The sequence below is a fragment of the Homarus americanus genome, unplaced genomic scaffold, assembly GCF_018991925.1.
Source record: "Homarus americanus isolate GMGI-L3 unplaced genomic scaffold, GMGI_Hamer_2.0 scaffold19117, whole genome shotgun sequence".
Taxonomy (NCBI): domain Eukaryota; kingdom Metazoa; phylum Arthropoda; class Malacostraca; order Decapoda; family Nephropidae; genus Homarus; species Homarus americanus.
In genome coordinates this window covers 863,967-884,667 of record NW_024754704.1, presented here as the reverse complement: position 1 = coordinate 884,667, position 20,701 = coordinate 863,967, and the positions used below count along the sequence as shown (strand labels likewise).

Here is a 20,701-nt window from a genome sequence, read left to right as displayed (position 1 = left end):
TTTCCTTTTTATGTAAGAACTTTATGTATGAGATTAATAACATCTACATGATATAATAATTATAGGTTCAGCACAGTAACAAATTATCAACACAAAACTTTCTCAGTAAAACAAATTAGAGTAAGCTTTCAAATATTTAATAACTAGGTAAACATTCCCGATGAAAACTTAAAAAAATAATCCATTTTTTTTTTTTTTTTTTAGGTAGACTGTTAATTTGATAAAGAATTAAAGTTTGAGAGAGGTAATGCCCTATGTCCTCTCTACAGCTTGTATTATGATAGGATATAGAGAACATTTTCCTGCTTAAACCCTGTAGGACAAGGTTATAACATTACCTTAAGGTCCCAAGTCTAGATTTAACAGCTGCTGTTTAACTAAAGTAGTTTGAAATTCTTCCCGTATGAAGAAAATATTACAACCACGGTAGCAGCTCGTCTGTACAATGTTGAGATGTATTATGAGGGGAAGGGGAGGGAGGGAATATAACAGTCTCTTGCTATACTAATACACACCGGTGCCCCGGATACATATTTGAGTACAGTACCTATACTGTATTTGTAAAAAAAAAAAAAAAATATATATATATATATATAAAATGCTTAACAAGATTTTGTTATTTGTTCAGGTCAGCTTATATGGAAGTTTCCTTTACAGAATGCAGGTTGCCTCTGAAGGCAGTAGTCGACAGATTTCTTTCTGTCTACTTGACCCACCTGAGCTGTCTAGTTTCAGTTATCAGCTTAGATGGAGATACTGTATATATATATATATATATATATATATATATATATATATATATATATATATATATATATATATATATATATATATATATATATATATATATATATATATATAGATGGAGAGAGAGAGAAAGAGAGAGAGAACAAGAAGAGAGAGAGACCACAGTAAACCCCTCATAGGACTACATCTGCTCTGACGAATAAGTGCGACTAGACAGGCACCGGGTAACCTAACCTACATTATCAGGTACACAACTCATCCATTTTGTGCTAGTTGGGTTTGCCATAACTTGACCCCATTTTCCCAGCTACCTACCTATGTTTACCATAATTAAAGTGTATAATGTACACACACACACACACACATTATGTACAGTACAATATATAATTATTTAACATAATACCAAAAGCAAAACTCCTTAACAAAAAGACTTGTTTCACCAACAAATGAAAACAATTACTTTTGCTATGCTTAAATATCTACTGTATAGGTAAAGTTAATATTAACACTACCAAGTGATTTTGTTTGCAAGGTTACCTCACAAAAACCAACTTATTTAGTGATAAGTTTTAGCTGTTAATTAGAGCCGGGAAGATAAAAAAATTAAATACTCATGATACAGTTTTAACATAATTATCTTATTTCTGTTTTGTCTGCACTAGAGGTGATAATGCTTATATTACTGTTTGTCTGTACTGTACTACCGGTGATAATACTTAATATTAAAATAATATATGCAGTCTATGACTGTGGTATGGCAGGATCTAATCTTTAATCTACCACTAGAGTGAACCCATGTTATTGCATCTATTCGTATGGTACCTCCATACAAGATTAAAGTTGTCTACTAAAATGCGTATGTTGTTGCCACTGTATTTTTTCCTGAAAAATAATACATGCAGAATGTAAAAGCTAATTACTGTCCTGAATTGTGATGCAAAATACCTGGTACTGTATGTGGACAACCCCAACAGTAGTAATGTTTAAATTTGATCTGCTTATAATAAGTCTAATAATAATAATAATTAGCGGTTTATTGAAAGAGCTTGGCAGGTGTTATCTTAAAAGAATTTTGTAAAACTTGTATTATTACTACACCTCAAAGATGACATACTGTACTTGGGGAATTTTTTCCCCAGAATAAAAATTTCCCCTTAACCTTTTAATGGCAGCTAAGGATTCCCTACTCCTCCATATAATAAAAATGGAATGCAAGGAACAAGAAATATCCATTAATGATGACCACCATTTAAGGGTTAATCTCACTAACAGTTCTCGAGTGTGTGCATCTCCATCACATACACTGTACTGCTCACTTTTCAATACTGAACTGCACTCCTGTGCCATGTTTTTCACTCATATTTTCTCCTATAAATAGTAATATGAGTATTACACACAGTACATCAAACGCACACACGCACACCTTGACCACTAGTAAAGGTACACAATGTAGAACAAACATACAGAAACCAAAATATTCTTGACATAATGGTCTGGCAACACATTAGCCAACCCTATTTGTATTCATTCTTTAATCTACCTTCACATCTTATATTCTTTAACAGAAACAGCCTCATATGTCATCAGTCTTGCAGTACCACCCATGTTATCAAATGCATTGCTGACTGTGATATGATATATTAATAGAATTAATTTATTTTTTTAACAGACATAATATGTTTCTTTATCATAAGGAGATGAGAGTGCAGTCATATACAATAATACAGTATCTGTTAAGGTGTCAGGGGTTGGGGGACAATGATAGATCTTAGATTACAGCAGGTACAGTATCTGAGCTGGAGGTTATTATTGAGGGAGGTGGAGTCAGTTATCCTCTAGTATCTTCTGTATTTTAGTAACCAACTTAATAAGGTTAAAAAAATCAGAATATACTGTACGATAATGTATGTATGTATGTTACACTCAGTAATGACTAACTGATATTATTACCAGAATAAAAAATCTTTACACCCCTTTAGTCCTAATTTAATTTTTTCATAATTAAATAAGTGTTTTATTTTTTTTAGGGGTGTCTTTGTGTTGTTCTCTTGTGGTTTTATTACATGTATTAATGGCAGCTGCAGCAGGGGGGCAGTGCCTCCTGCTGTAACATTTATGTACAGAATATAATTAGTCACATGGAGGAAAAACCACACCTATAAAGTTATGCTGGAAAACCTGTACAACTATATACCAAGTTGGGATAACACTCGCTAGTCCAAGGGTACATGTTTCCTTGTTCATTCCTGTGAGACTTGCAAAAAGCAGCCTGAAACATAGAGCTTACAAAAACCTAGAATGTTGTTGTCAATAAATGAAATATAAGAAAATAATACTATGGACTTTTACCAGCATTAAATGTACATATAATAAATTTGAGCTACGTGCCTCCATACGATAATTGTTTACCTTGATAACTACAGGTACACTGTACTGTATAAGGATACAGTCAAACTGCATATAATATTTTTAAGTTCTTATAACAATGAACACTACAGCTATTCTCAATGTTTCTATCACAATATCAGTAACATTGTTGCACTGTGTGCAAATTTTCTTAAAATATCTAATGTTTTTCAAAAACTTTTTTATTTTTACAATAAAACTAAAATAAAATATAAAAAAACAAATGTAGGGCAATCTTAGAATGACTGGAGACAGTCAGTTTAGGAAACCACTATACTGTACTGTAAAGTATACCAATAGTGGGCCATCAATAACTATATAAAAATAATATCAACTAGAAATTCTGCCTTGGTTTGATGTGTGACATAGAATCATTCTTAACTATCAAGTCCCACATTACCAGAAAAAATAAGCCTCTATATATTAATTATTTCCCTAGAATGCTACACAACTGTGCACTAAAGATTAAAAAAGCATTTAATTATGCTTTGCCAAACAGATGGATTGAACTAACAAGATTTATGAACTGCAGAAATAAAACCAGTATCTTTTTGTTGCACAAAAATTTTCAATGAGCCGTAGTGCAGACTTAATTGTCATTGAACTATTGTATGTACTTCACTGGGGTGGTTTATTGTGAAGTAAATGTTACACAATGGAAAATTCATACCTGTTTGGTCTAACATGTCACTAACTGCACCCAAAACTGATAACCAAAGGGATATTCAGGCCCATAATGAGGTGAAGTTCAAGGGTTTGATTGAACCTACACTGGGGAATTATGTGTCCTCAGATGGAAAAGTTTATTCGATAGATAGGATGCATTAATGCTAATACAGTAGATATACTGTACGAAAGTGAGCAGCAGGTCTGAGTATGCTTATAGTACAGTACATGCTGATGCAGTCTTATGCCTCATACTGGTTACAGAAAATTTAGAAAAAACATTTAGTATCGAGCAACCCTCATTACCCTTCTGGATGCAATTTATGACTGGATGCTGGTTGGGTACATCAAATTCACGTTACTCCAACACCTCCATTGTCAAGAGTCTCTGACCAGAAACAGCTCATTTACCAACAGCAGTGAAGCAGCAGAGTAGTATACTGTGTGCTGTGTCCATGCTGTCCCGAACAGATGGGACCCACTCTCACTTTTGAACTAGCAATGTTTGACTTTGACGCCTGAATTCTAAAATGTATTCTGTTTTATTAACTGAACCCACATGATAAAATTTTGGCTAAAGGCCTGAAATATGTTGCATTCCTTGCCACACATCTAGCAGGCTATTTACAAAATGCCAAATCCTTATTGAGGAAGCAGACAAACATGAAGTAGAGGTAGTGTTTGGGTAAGCATTTCTTTGTGGCTTACAAAAGTGTTGTAACAAGGCTTAATATTGTTTGAATTCCACGTTTTTGGCTGAGAATAAATTCTTGTGTTTCTATGGCTGAAACTCAAATTTTTTTTTCACAACACTATACTGAAGAGTCATATTTGGGAGGTATGGCAAGTCCACTACTAGCACAGAATCATACACTATTACTTTTTATTTAAAAAATCTAGTTTAATATTACCTTAACATTACTTATAATATAAATACCAACCAGCAGGAATGCTACAGACCACCATACGTACACTTCTTTCTTAACTTATAAAACTTTGTAGCCTATATCAACAAAACACCAAAGCTGCAACAAAAATAATTGTATATATGATACTGGAGTAAGTAAGCTCCTGCTATTACTGACTCGGTAATGCACAACAATATTTCCACAATGGCAACAATATTAACCAAATGAACAAGCGTTGGTGGACCTCAGGGCAGTATATATATATATATTCCTTAAGTGTTGCTAAAAGCATCGTCATGTCAATAAGGAAATGTTAAAATATAAATTCCCATTAAATTTCTAGCTGTCATATCTGGGGGTGTGTGTGATGTGGACGTTCTTATTTGACAATCCAAGTTATATATACAGTAATACAATATCACATTGCATGTTACTTCAAACAGAGTTGGCAAATAGAATTTATCCTCATCATGTCAGAAACAGAATCATTTAAATGTTTTCAAGTTTTGGAAACATCAAAACTTGAAAGGTTAAGAGGAATAATCAACAGCCTATAACTGTGACTTGATAAAATAAGGACAGCAGCCACTATCTGGTTGTATTAAAACATAAGGACATTTAAGAGAATTAGGGTTGCCGCAGCAATTATGTACATGAAGAAATGGAGACTGAGCAGGGAAAGATGACTAAAGAAATACAGAATCCAAGGAAATGTAGTTAAATTAATTAATATAACGTGGCCAAAGAGAAGACCATCAAGAGGAAGAAGAACAGAGCCTTAATTCTTCTTGGCAAGTGTACAGTGGATGACCAAGGCCAGCTGGTCTATAATTCCTGATCAATAAAGCTATCAGTATTAAACAAAGAAAAACATGGAAAACTCCAAAGGGGAATTATTATTACTTATTTTTAGTGATATACTGCCCGTTGGATATTCATGTCTAAAACTAACAACAAACACACATTCCATATTTTGTAGCAATTCAATCGTTCCTCTGACTGTCACAGCCTACGTCTCATGCGGGAAAGCTAAGCCTGGCTAACCCTATCCTCTTCTACTAGAGCATAGCCTAGTCTTACTGTGTCACCACCTCTTAATGGTGAACATCATCACCTAGTATGACAATTTTTTTAAATGGTCTCTTTTATGCTTGATTTTTTTTTTTAATCATGATCTTGTCTTCCACAAAAAAGTTGGATAAAAAAATTCTATACACTATAAGCCATGACCCATCCTATAAGCATGGCTATGGAGAACTGTACAGAATTAGTCACATTCTGACTGAACAACTGTATCTAATACATCTCTAAGCTATCTGAACAATGATTAGTCATGGATTAATTAAAAATTACCAAACATTGTTTTTTAAAGCCTGGATATCTTCTTGCTCTAGTTTATGAGGGTGCCAAAATAAAGTATTGTTTCAGCACCTGTCATTCTTAGCAATGCTGAATTTCTCTGTTGAGTCGAGAAGCTTTCAACGAGGCGAAAACCCACCACAACTGATGCCTGAGGAAGGACTCGTTGCCAGGTTGGTGTTGCTGAAGGTTTTCATGATCTCTTCTAAGCCACCACTTGAATCTCCATTCTGACAGTTCTCAATGACTTGGTTGACAAATTCTGTCGTATGGCCAGCAATCCTGTGCTCTGTAAACATGAAGAAAACATTGTCTAACTTGATTTTGCATTCCACTTATTTTTTTACTGTATTTTTTTAGAAGTATAAATTTATGACCAAGAATATACAGTAATACTATTTTTTCCACTAGACAGCAGCAAGTATGGAAAGGTGGAAAGAGGAGTGTTGTTGTGTATCAAACGAGCAGGCGAGGCTGAATCAGCACTCGTGACATAATGAAAAGCAAGGCATGTAGGCTATGCCGAGTTGACATGATTATATTCACCCGGGACTCTAGACGCTAACAAATAACCAGTACCTCTCACCTGATCGCCCTAAACACACCTTGGCTTTATGGTCTGAGCCAGACCTGCAACAAGTAAGTGTAAAACTATTCCGTGTTTCATTGTGGACATGAAGAATTTTAATTGAGGAACTTCTGACAATATGCAATTTATATTGTTGCGATTAAGTAAATGTATCCGCATCTGATATGTCACTGAACCTTCAGTTTCGTCTAGTAAATTGATGATTTGTATTTGAGAGGTTTGTCCGAAATAAACTGTATCGAGTTGACGTGGCGGGTTAAATCTCCTTACTGGGCGATTAAAATAATAAACCATACAGAGTGATTCAAAAGTTCAGAAGAAGGAATTTTTCAATTTCATTATAATAAATGCTCATGCTGGAAGCACACACACATACCTTAATGCTGACATATTTTTCAGCACATTTATTTCTTATTGTACTCAAGAAATTCAGTACTGTACTGTATTGTGGTGTCTCATGTTGTAAACCACAGCACTCAAAACAAAAGCGGTAAAACCTGTGTGTCAGTGTTAAGAAACATTCAAAGAAGCCTTCATACAAGAGTTGATATAAATGTGCTTGTCAGTGGCTTGCAGTTTGAGGAATTATTATAATAAAATTTAAAAATAATTGCTGTACCATTCCTGTATATGCACCCACAGTACCGCTCACCTCCACCTAGGGATCATATAATCTTTTAAATCTTAGGTCACAACCATCACACCCAAGTGAAATTCTTAACCTTGAAAAATTTATTGCTTCTAAATCCAAATACCGGTAAGTGTATGATATACTGTATATGGACACAAAGTAGTACCTTCAGCTGTATATTGTTATATTACATAGAATTAATACATGTTCTGCAATACTTTACTATACATAATTAATAAGAGTAATATAACAATATACAGCTGAAGGTACTACTTTGTGTCCATATATATCATACAGTAAGTATAAATTATGTTTTGCAAAGAAGACAGTTTTTCCAGCTACTCTGTGTCTTCAACACTATTCTTATGGCTTCTCTCCAAACTAAAATTTTTGTACTTCTATCAAGGTTCACTTTTAAGTAATCTAGACATTTAATTTACATGGTATATAGACACTGGCTTCTGCATACATGGTGTATAACCGGTAGATGTTTGCTACTGTAAATTCAGATTGGCCATAAAAATTAGTTAGAGGAAGAAGGAAACACACATTGTACTTACTTATACCTGTACTCATATTCATAGAGGTCAAGTTCCAAACCTTGGTACTAAAAATTACTCTTCCCAAACTATAAAAACTTTCACTTCATAAACCTGTACCAGTGTTAGGCTTTCAGAGATTAGTTAACTGAAGATACAGCCCCGTCTGACGTGTGTTCTGCGTCACCATTACAGACCACAGTGTAAAGACTAACTTAAATCTGCAACAGAGGCCGACTGTACTCACTGTTCCGAAGCTTGTTTAGTTTTTCCAGGTGTTGTACAATTTGTGCTTGTGGGTTCTGGGGTGGTGTGCCAGGGGAACACTGGAGCTGACCGAGAGGTGCAACAGAGTTGGAGTGGTTACCGCCTGATGCCCCCAGCTCTACCTTCCGTATTAGTGAGGCTCTTGCATCTTCAATCAGGGATATCAAGCCCTTGTGTTCTTGCTCCAGGCCATACAGCTTAATTTTGTTAGCTTCGTGCTGGGCTTTCTTCTTTAAACGACATGCTCTGAAATTGAGCAAAATAATAGTGAAACATCTTGTAACACTCATAACCAATTATTAAGAAGATGTAACATAAATAATAATTAATTTATGAGCAGTTACTATAAATGAAGAAGGTTGGCACAAGGAAAATGTTCTCAAATGACAGTCACTGTTTACATACTGTTAATAAATTGCTAATTACCTTAAGGTATGAAAGATCTTGTTTACTGAAGTGAAAAATAATTGTACAGTAAAGATACGGTACTCATAAACTGAAATAAAATGAGAGACAAACATACCGTGATGCCAGCTTATTCTTCTCCTTTCTGGACTTGGGTCTCACATTGAATGGCAGCTCTGACACTGGTGTCATGTCATTGATTGTCTGGAAAATATATATTTTTTATATACAGGTACTGTATATATAGTTATCTTACACCCCAGATTAATACTATGGGTGAACACTTTATGATGGTATTCAATTTCTCTTAAGTGGAACTTGAGGATTCACATGCACAAAGTTACAAACTGTACAGTACCTTATCTTGTGTGAAACTTTGCTGTACTGTATAGTGATCTACAGTGACAGTGGATCCCATAGGCATGCCTGCCCATTGGGGACAGTGTGGATAAAGTACACTTTGAACCCTTGACATGACCCTTCAAGAAACTTTCTCTTAAGTACAGTACTGTACTGTGACACTGTTTTACAGTGACTCCTTATGACTTAATAATATGTTAAGAAGTGACGTACCTTGTTGAGTTTCTCGAGTTCACGCCCGATGTTGACTAATTTACGAGGGTTTGGCGTTAGATCATTGCCGTCGCCCCTACGGGCCTTTCCACTGTGAGTTAGAGATAAACTGGTGACAATGCAGTGTGGTGGAGTTTTCCTTGCCGGTTCAAATTACAATATATTGAAAGTAAATGTTGAAAAACAACTAATAATAACAACTGGTTAAGTATCACCTTCAGTATGAGGACAAAATAAAATTAAAATTTAAGCTCCCTGTGACTCAGTTCAAAATATTTTATCAATTAATATTATAAAATTATTTAATAGACAAATAAGTGAGAGAATATCTGAAGTAGATAATTTTGTCCAGCATTCACTCTTTTTTAACTGTCATTTGTTCACTCTTCCTGCTGTAATATGTGTGTACTGCACTAGTGCTCCCTTTCCACAACAAGGCCCCAAACATTTATCTGGTTTCCTTAACACAACTCTGTGTTCTCTCCAAACACCACCTGGTGCCATCTCCAGTCATTTACTCATACAGTATGTTCATTTCCTCATTTCTAGTGCATCATTTTCCTAAACTTATCATCATAATTTCGTTATAATTACAGTACTAAAATTCAAGCCTTGAAACTAAGCTATTAATTTTCATACATTTGGGGAAAATAAATTAGAATGTAGTGTGTGTGTGTGTGTAAAAGGTAAGAGATGTGGGCATCAAGGAGCTGAGACATACCTGTGTTTGATGCCCTGGATGGAGCACAGAGGAGAGAAGACTGGATCCATGATTGTGGGCAAACTGTGTGGGTCTCTTTGCTGTTGGTTGATACTGACGCGTTGTCCTTTAGGCCCTTTTGCCTGGACATTGTATTGCCAAAAGTATCTTTCTTTCTTCCCCAGCGAACTGGAGATGCTGCCAGTGTCCTCACTTACCACTGAATCTGAGGAGTAAATTATAGTAATTAATATTTTTCATTAATTGTCTCATTTGCTCTTGGAGTCAAATGGTAACTTTTGAGCACTGGATGACTGTCCTTACAAGGTGTTCATTTCAACTGTAGTAAAAGACAAATATATGAGAAATAATAATATCATACACAGTAAACTTATGTTAAAACAAAATGATTAAAACTTTACCATTATCAGATTCAGAATCATAGTGCTCATTGTCTGATTCATCATCAGAGTCAATCCCTTCATCTATGGATAAGTCATGACCACCTGGAGACAGAATGCCTCCAACTGCAATGAAAAATTCAGCATGTAGTATGTGATTACCCGGCTAAGATCAGAAAATTGTCTGAGAAATATCATTTGAACTACTTGTTTAGTGGATGTCACCTGTGGCTACTTCACTTCAGAGAATAAAAGAAGGATTGTCCATGGAAAATTGTGATAATCTTCCTTGATATGTGAATAGATTTTGTCTTCTACAATAATATATGCATTCAACAAAATTTCCCACTACAATATCTAACAGGGCTTCCCAAACAAACTCCTTAATATAGTACTATACAACCTAAACCCTCTCATATTTATACTGTATACAGCACGATGATAATACTGCATAATATTTCTTAAGTATTGTACTTGCTTTTTAATATTGTACAATATATCCACTTAAAGAGAGATTATTAAAAGCCAGTCCAATAACATACTAGTTTCTGCGTAAAATCTTATACTGTACTAAAATTTGAGTTAGCAAAAGACACAGGCTACACTGCAGTTAACCATCTTGGGTTAATCCATTTGGAGCCTGAGAATAATCACCTTAGTCTTCATAGCTAGGAACCAGTTCCTTTGTCTTCACTATCCATACAGTACCTAGACACTGATGCCCTGGGTCTTCAAGACAGAGGCACTGATGTTAGATTTTACATGTTAAACTCTGTTCAATGCATTACACACACACACACACACACACACACACTCTCTCTTTGCTGGTATAAGTAATTATAATCAAGCATGATGATGATAGTGATGAAAAACGTGATGGGAATATGTAATGGTATCATTTATGTCTCGCACGTGCACACACACAAACACACACACTTTTATATCTATAAATTATTTTATGTAAAGAAGTGTAACCATGAAAACAAATAAACTATTGGTTACCTGTACTCAGAGATGATGCAGAACCACCAAATTCCTCAGCCAAAGAACCAGTTGACAAAAGATGCTGTCGAGGCTCTCGTCTTTGCCATGCTTGCTCTAAGGAAAAGTTGCGGGTTGGCGCTGATGAAGAAAGCCTAGCAGAGAGCAGTGGGTTGGCGGCTGAAAGAGAAGTGGGTCGTGGAACTGACTGACCCATTGGAGGTTCTTGGGGAGACGGCGCCCCCTGGGGGGATGGAACACTGTGAGGAGATAATGGGGTGGAGGGAGAACGCAAGAGTAATTCTTGAAGAGCTGACGTTGAGCCCGAGGCTTGATCCATACTGCGAGGCTGTTGAGATACATTCTGTTGCTGTTGATTTGAGCCTGGACACTCGTCTATGCTGCCAAGCTGGTTGTTGGCCTGCTGGCCAGGCAACGATGATGATGTGAGGAGTGGGTCACGCCAACCTCCCCCCTGAGGAGGGAATGAAGAAGCTAGCAAGGAGTAAAGTGATGTACTCTCTGCTTTAACTGGCTGGGTCACAGAAGACGAGTATGGGAAATTACAGTTTGTCGGTGTGGAAAATCCCTTGTTCATGCCCATTACTTCATCGGGGTGAACCGTCAGCATGGAAATGGGTGAATTTGGCTGTTCCATTGCTGTATTAGCAAAATGTTCTGGCATGAGCAAATCGTCAAAGTTCACATCATCGAGCAGTGCATCATCTGTTGAATTCAAGCCAAGTGTGTGACCTGGTAGTAAGTCATCAACACCAAGAAGGTCATCTAAAGGCTCCAGCTTGATGTCCAAGTCAAGGTCCATTGACTGAGGTGGCCACAGGGATGGCGAATATGGCCCAATAGGGGAGAGACCACTATTGTCCTGATAAGTTGGGGTAGAGAAAGATATGTTGCCATCCCACTGAGGACCCAAACTGTGACCGGACTGCTGGTTTGGCAGTGGGCTGTGGTCGTCCAACTGCAGAGCCATTGATGAAAGGCCCTGGAAGTGGTGGTTCTGTGGAGGTCTGTTGCCTGGGCCTCGGGGAATGGGCATGCCCCCACCCTTTCCACTCTCCACCCCCATTCCACTGTCACAAAATTCAAGAAGAAAATCACTCTGAAAAGATAAAAAATAAAAATTAAATTAAATAAACATGACACAAATGCTGCACAAAATAAGACATTATTCTACATTTTAAATTTATACTGTATGTATTCTACAATAAGTTATTTAATAAGGAGAAAGTGTATAGTTATATTAGGTTAAGTTAGGTTACTGTGTCAGTTACAAGCAGTAAATCATCTGTTTAAATTGGAAGTGGGGTTTTATTGGCCTTGTTGCCTGTTCTGGGCAGAACAGATACAACTCACTGAACACTATAGAAGCAGTGTGGTTGGCACTGTACTTTCCTGCCTTCACTTCCTAACTGTAAAGTTAGGAATCCCCTCACAGCTGGGTGGATTGAGGGGTGCCCTGGGTGCAGGAGGAGTGTTCTATCCACTTGGCCACTGCAACAACACATGTATACTAATACTGTAATGTACAATATTGTACATGCAATGTAAAATATTTTCCGTGTACAATGTATATAGAGTGCATATCTCAGAAACTTGCCTTATAAGTGAGTGAGTGATTTCTGGTTTGATCCCTTGACAGGGTTAATCAATGGATGAATTTATACCATTTCCCTCTGTGTACCTTGTACAGGTAGTAATTGGGAACAAGGATATTAATTCATTGATATATTGTTTTGTGGTAATGATTAGCCAGTGCAGTTGGCGAGTTGTCCGGACTTGTATTATTTGAATCCTTAGCCTTAGGTTATACAGTTCTTCAACTTAGGGTGTGGTTGTTGTGTTGATGGATCCATCTATACCTTCATTAATAATAATATTATTATTATTACTGTAAATCAGTGTGTAATATATGTACAGTATCTTAAAATTGAGTGATACACAATAATGTATAGTATAGTGTTAGCCAAGCCATTGATGGGAAACCAGGATGAAACTGAAATCAAGATAAACTGATATGATTGCCCATTGATATCACAGACACAGGTAGGGGTATGGATATCCGAGAACATGATAACAACATGGGTATTGTAACCGCCATCCGGGCGGTTAAAGGATTAATTAGACTCGTCACGTTAAACTCGAACGTTATAATTCGGTCAAACCTGTTGAATACAATTCATTTTAGTATTTCAAATAAATCATACATAGGCACTCCTACTTAAATGTTTAATCCAATATATATTTACATAACAATTATAGCCATGTAATTAGTCTAATCTTAACACTTACAATGAGTACTTTATTTACCATATTTCTATATTGTCACAATGATAAATGATGCAATGGACACAGTCTACCTGTGTACACAATAAGTACTAGTTAAACTTACGTGTTGAAAGTCTAGAGAGAAACCAGGTTAGGTGTTGCTTCTAAGATATGGGTAGCTACAATGCCAGCCCGATCTCCTGGCCCACCTTGGCTGAGTCAGGTGATTATGATTACTGTATACATAAACTAGCTCCCCTTACACACTCCAACCTCCTCTGAACCTCTCATCTCCACCATCTCAACACTCTACACACTGTATACAGGCAGGCACACCCAATAAACATGACTTGACTTACAGCCTAACATAATGTTTGTTTATGTGTCATCCTACTCATTACTGCTTGCCGTAACAGGTATGGATATCCTAGAACATGATAACAACATGGGAGATAGTTGTTATCAGCTCTCGTGACTCGCAAGTGTGTGATGGTTGGTTCTCTCTCTCACACACGCATACTATCAGTTCTGGAAATGCCTCTTGATGATTTGAAATAACCTCTAGATTGACACATGTGCTTCTGCCACCTGTAGTTCTTGAAACCCGCCTTTAACATCATCAAAAACAACCTGTAAAGTAATTTTGTAAACAGAAGTATTTTGTTTAAAGAAATAAAAAGCTTAACCGTTCCTGTGAGGGTTGGAGGATCCAGATGAAGAACTAACAAAATTCATTATAATCAACCTAACAATTTGTACTGTTTCATAATGGCTGTTGTTTCTATCCACAAGTGTTAACATTATTACAACAAGGAAGACTGCATTAATTCGTGTACCTCAAAGCTGTTTATGTGATCAACAGAGCTTACCAACACCTTAGAAATATCAGTTTTATAGTTTGTGTTAACTTGTTATTATTAAATGTGAGGACGGTTATGGGTATAGAGAGAGAGTAAGTGTTATCGGTGGTTACGATAAACTGATAACAACTCATGAGCCTCACAAGATAACTTTCGATAACCAAAATTCCTGACTTCACCCTACTGCTTATATTTCTCTGTATTTTCCAGATTACCATTAGAAATGTGAGTAGAGATCATATTAGTTGAACGAATAATCATGTGTCTTCACGCCACAAAGGAGTATACATGTACTGTAGTTAAAAAGTTTTCCTGCTTTGCTTTTCTTAAAACAACAATAAGAGTATCCTGGAGCAGACCTTAAGCCTCAAGTGGTAGTGGGAGGATTGAAATTTTCCTCGTTTTGACAGAGATCAGATCTGGTTTCTTCAGTACATCACAGCTCACATCTACTGTAATTTCCTTATCATCTTTTACAATCAGTTAAGTTATTTACTATTATAGCAGCTGTTGTTTTCCTAGTCTTCAAAACTTAAAGTACTTCTCGTTATCTCCTGTTCCTTAGTCCTCATCAATTATCTCCCGTTAACTATCCCGTGTTTCCCCATCAATGTTGCAACTTTCCTCTGGGCTCACTGTCACCATTTGCGCAAGACCTGCTTAGAGGCGGGGTACATGACGTCACTGGACATCTCGTTTGAGCCATGGGCAGTTTTACACATGCCACTTGGTTGCGCAACTCTGGGAAACTCCCGTACACACACAAACACACACACATCTATTTAGTTTACAAATGTTTACTGCACCTACACTGTCTCTGTACATTGTATAATTGCACTTTCTAAGTACTGTACACGATAAATCAATGTGACCTTGTGTGCCGACTTTACTGAATAAATATAAACCCTCTTACCAATCTATCTATCTATCTATATCAAGAACATGATATTCCTCTCCAGAATAAAGTACAGGTATTACGATTTTCTGAATAAACCCACTCCATGTCTGCCCAGTGATAGTCCTTCCGTGTCATGAAGTACTGTACCGGAATTTACTGGCCTGAGCTACGCAGGGTGTGGGAGGGGGGGTAGGTGGGTGTGAGAGGGAGTATGAGGGTGTGAGATGGGGTAGAAGGGTGTGGGGGGGGGGGTATAACAAGGGTGTGGGACTAGTTTTTCTTCAAGATGCATAGCGTAAGACCTGAAAATATGGCTCACTGCCAACTGAGTCAGCAAGAGTGAAGACGGACCTGCTGAAGTGTTGTGTGTTGTTAGTTTACCGACTACCAGAGAACAGAAACTTAATTTACCGACTACCAGAGAACAGTAACTTAATTTACCGACTACCAGAGCTCAGTACCTTAGTTTACCGTCTACCATAGAACGCCAGATCAGTACCTGAGTTTACATGTTGTCATTTGCTTAAGATGTAAACTTTGTATTCTCTTCTGAGTATACTTTAGTTTACATGTATACTCCGTGTTCGTTCCCAACTGATTATCATTCAATTTCCATGTATACTGTGTTCTCAACTATCATTCAGTTTACATTTATACTGTGTAGGTACCCTTCAGATAGTATACCACCACGTAATTTCCTGGTTCACATTAAAACCCGCGGTAAAACAGGAAAAAAACACCACGTTAATCCAGACACACAAAAAGCACCGTTTTATTAACTAGGATATGTATAGCTGAAGGACAGTCTGTTAGCTGGGCTCGTTATCTGTACCTGAGACGAAGCTACTTTATAATTCAGTCTATACAAAACATGCCTCCACGTATCACTCCAACAACAAAATACTCCACCATGTATCACTTCAGCAAACAGTCCAAAACATTCTTCTCTACTGTACAGCAAACAAACATGCATCACACGATCATCTCAAAATAAAATAAAACACTACACATCATGTATTACCTTGTAGATGTGTCCAAGTATTGGTGTTTATAATACTCGAGGAAATATATATCGCGAAAACAGTTGAGTCACCGGAAGTAGTACAAACAAAGTGGCCCCAAACATGTCTTACGTAACCATAATATATTAACATTTTTTAATGTTTCTAAGTAATAATAATAATAATAATAATAATAATAAATACAATTCACAAATATGAATTAATCTTTTTATTTTGTTTAATAGAATTCCAACGTTTGAAGAATATTGAGATGAACCTTTTCCTCCTCCTCTTCCATCTCCTCCCAATTCCATCTCCTACTCAACCCCTCTCATCTCACCCTTCCCTTCCCTCTTCTCCTCCTCCTCCGTGCCTCCATCACCACACCCACTTCCTTCTATCAACACGACACCACCTTCTCCTCCTCTCCCCTACCACACCCACCCCCCCCACCGCTTGCCTACCACATTCCTCCCTCCCCCTCCTCTTCCTCTCTCACCCCCCCTCCCCATTTCCTCCCAAGGTGGCTCTATCACCGCCCCCCCTTCACTTACTCCCCCCACGCCTCTCAGTTGCACCACGTCTCTCACACTGGTAGACTGACTTGCTTGTATTCTTCTTTAACAGTTCATTTATTTATATAAAAAAACCACATCTGGATAGATATAGATAGATAGATAGGCAATTGGATGGATATTTATTCCGACAAACCGTCATATATATTTACGTTAGTTTAGCACGTTACGGTACAGACAGTGCAGGTATGTAAACAATGTACATATATAATTCAGGTATGCAAACAGTATATATAAACAGTAAGTAAGCACTACCAATAGGTGCGGGCTGGTAAGACAATACTCTGAGAATCGGGTGAAAACTAAGTTATGTTTTATTCACTTTAATTGCCAATGATCAGTTTTGTAATTAAATCAAATTAAATTATAAAACTCTCTCTTTTACTTATATATTCGATAAAGTTTGGTGTTGGCGTAATAACTAGATTAACGCCTTATGAAGAAGTTGATCAACAAAGGTCATCTTACAATTCAAACCGAGTCAAATGATCAAGTTATTGTTTCATGTTCGGGGAAGAGTTTGATATGTACGTCCAAGAGGAAAGGTTTACACATGTTAAAATAGGGTGATATTATTATCAATACAAAAAACTTATTAACAATATTAACATTCGTTAGTGTGGTGAGTTTAAAACCTTCATGCCAGGTGATACAACAGTGGCTGCAGTCAACTATCTGCCGAGTGTTGTAGTAATGTAGGAAATATTTGGTTGTGGTAAACTCCCTTCAACCTGACATACAGAGACCATAACTTACTAAAGAAACTTTAACTGGTGGAGTAATTAAGCCTTAGCAGGATTTTTATAACTTGAAGTGGTGGGTCCGTTAGGCAGGACGGTCAGCTGTGTAGGTACAATACGTACAGTCCTCTGTATACCAAACCTTCAGTGTGGCCGACACTGTACTCGACGACCTTCACTTCCTCAAATGTAACGTTAGATACTCATTTAAACCTACAATTGGTTGGCCTGGGAATGCATCGGGACCGAACCTATGACATTTTAAAAGAAGCGAGCACTATACCAAGTCGGCCACTGCACCACGGAGGAAAAATGGTTATTAAAAGCTAATTTCTGCAAATATCTTACTTGGATGCTAAATGGTAGGAAGTGGTCACAGTTCCGTGGACGGAGCCCTAACAACGGGTCGACCCGGGACTTGGGACTCCGCCTAGCCTTTGACTGCGAGCTTGGCATCTTTCTCAGCTGTCTTGTTTTCTCGCACCACTTTGTTGTTTGTCTTCGTTGTTTCTTAGAAGAGAATATTTGTATCATGCATGGGCCTCACAACAGGTTGGGTTAAGGTTAGGTTAGCTTCAAGTTACATCAAAGTTAGAGAAGATTAAGGTTTATGTTCTGTTACGTTTACATTAAGCTGCGTTGGTTAGGTAAAAGTTATGACCCATTTAGATTATGCGATGATTACGTTTGGTCAAATTAAATTCGGTTACGGCAAGTTACGTCAGATCAGGTTAAGGTTAGGTTGGGTCAAGTTAAGGTCAGATCACGTGAGAGGAAATCAGTGATGTGGGACATGGAAGTCAGAGCTTCGACGGATCCTTAACGTGTGACACGACGCAATGTTACGGTGCCATGAACGGTACTATAAGACCTGGTCACTGATTACAGTGTACCGTGAACAAACTCTCAACTGCACCTTACATTGGTGATCGAGTTACTCCAAATGATAATCACGAACTAACGTCTGTTGTTTTTAATGCCAGTCGAACAATCACCAGCACAAGCAGTCAATATCACTTGGAATAATGTGTACTGTAACTTTTTAGTCGATGCTGTACTGAACCACTTTCACTTCCCTAAATAGTAAAGTTAGTTTAGGTATCCATTTAAAGCCAGGTGGACAGGGAATGAGTGTGGCCTGGGATCGATTCAGGGATCTTTAGCACACTAGGCGAGTACTGTATCCACTCGTTCACCGCACCCTTAAATATACCGTAAGCTTATGTTGATATATAACCACTACAGATTATTAACTTTAACCATTATTACACTACAGATCATTAACCTTAACCAACAAGGACAGGTTGTCTTTGAGAGAAACGATAATGACGATAACACATGGGGGGGGGGGTTGTGATAACAAAGATAATGCTATCATAACATTAGATAACACTGGCAACTGATATATAAAATACTTGTTTATTCATTTGTTTTTGTTGTATTTTAAAGATAAAAACAAACACGAGATAAGAGGGATGAATTTTGTTATATATATATATATATATATATATATATATATATATATATATGGATCATATGAAGATCTTCCCCCCCAAAGTATCCAACTGAAGATCCTCCCCCCCCCAGGCTAGATCATATGAAGATCCTCCCCCCCAAGTAGGTTTGGTGGGGGGGAGGTTTGGTTAGGTTAGGGGGGGGTGGATCTTCAGATGAGCGCGACTGGGCTTGATCATATGAAGATCCTCCCCCCCAAGTAGGTTTGGGGGGGAGGATCTTCATATGATCCATATATATATATATATATATATATATATATATATATATATATATATATATATATATATATATATATATATATATATATATATATATATATATATATATACAGTGGGGTATGCTATAACGAACGCAACTCCTACAACGAACGCGGATGAATACGGGACTACTTCGCCTGGCGCATGAATATTGTTGTACCGCGACCCACAACAAGAGCGTCAGGCGCCATCTTTGTCTCATTGTGCACCAGTGTTATTGTTGACATTTCGTCTTTTGATGTGGAAATTCGCGTTATTTGTATAACTATTTTGTTATACAAGTATACAATTGTAACAATGAGTCGTCCAAAGCGAGTGAGAAAGCTAATAACCCTTGAAACTAAGAAAGAAATTATAAAGAAACGTGAGAATGGAAGAAGCATTACGAAACTTAGTGATGTATGGGATGACTAAATCGACTATATGTACGATTTTGAAGAATAAAGAGGAGTTAAAAACTGTGCAAGTGGCTAAGGGAATCTTTAGACTTAGCAAAGCAAAGTGTAATGTGATTGAAGAGATGGAAAATTTACTCTTAGTGTGGATAAAGGAGAAAGAAATGGCAGGTGGTAACATTAGTGAAGTGAGAAGACCAGACAATTGTTTGAGGACCTTAAAGCCAAGACTCCCAGTGGATATGATAGTGATGTGCCAGTGTTTAGGGGTACCTGCATGCTGAATAACACTAAGGTAAGATAAAGTACCGTATTTTTTTACATTTTCCACATAATTTTTTCAGTGTTAAGTGGTTGTATTTGGGGGCCTGGAACGGATTAATCCTATAACGAACGAGGTAATAAGGGCATAAGAACTAAAGATATTAACTTTTCCTACAATGACACATAAATATCAGGGAATTATTATACAATTTATACATTTTGTGTTTTCCTCTCTTACGGCTGAACTAATATATTTATAATTTCTTGTTTATGGTGTACTACTAATAACAATACTAATAACCACAACAATACTAAAAACCACAATAATAATAAAAATCACAATAATAATAATATTAATTGAATAGGAGGGTCCCAGGAAGCCACCTTACAAAACACCCAGGCAGTAATTTTGTTGGACCACCACTTAATGTCCTCCTGTTGTTTAGTGATGTTGCTCCCTTACACTCGCCATGTATTTGTGTAATAGTATTGAAAATGTTCTTCCTTACACAGTATTTAAATAGCTTCTATAAGTTTATTTATTTATATATATACTATTTGTAGCGCCTGTCATATGTACTGGTCAAATCGATGTACTGTTTAGCATTGTTTGTATGCCTGCACTGGCTATGTAATGTATACTTGCACTACAGTATATAAGTACAATGTACATCTTTACTGTCAACGTACTTACACCCGCATTTATCTATTTACATTGTACACTTGCATTGTCTA

The 20,701-nt window shown here is 37.0% G+C and overlaps 1 protein-coding gene across 8 annotated transcripts in view; it reads right to left on the bottom strand.

Annotated features, from left to right (window-relative positions):
• The window catches only part of LOC121856022 (protein CREBRF homolog), a 58,129-nt gene continuing 37,428 nt past the window's right edge, over positions 1–20,701 (bottom strand). For 5 of the 8 annotated variants that reach the window (XM_042351278.1, XM_042351281.1, XM_042351277.1 and 2 more), the window contains 7 exons: positions 11,194–12,292; positions 10,213–10,317; positions 9,812–10,016; positions 9,091–9,199; positions 8,636–8,721; positions 8,093–8,358; positions 1–6,375 (listed from right to left, as the gene is read on the bottom strand). In XM_042351278.1, the coding sequence (XP_042207212.1) occupies positions 6,206–6,375; positions 8,093–8,358; positions 8,636–8,721; positions 9,091–9,199; positions 9,812–10,016; positions 10,213–10,317; positions 11,194–12,292 (2,040 nt within the window). In that variant the 3' untranslated portion in view covers positions 1–6,205. Of the gene's footprint in view, positions 6,376–8,092; positions 8,359–8,635; positions 8,722–9,090; positions 9,200–9,811; positions 10,017–10,212; positions 10,318–11,193; positions 12,293–17,880; positions 18,043–20,701 lie in introns of all 8 variants that reach the window. The other 3 variants (XM_042351274.1, XM_042351273.1, XM_042351275.1) reach the window with 1 other exon arrangement.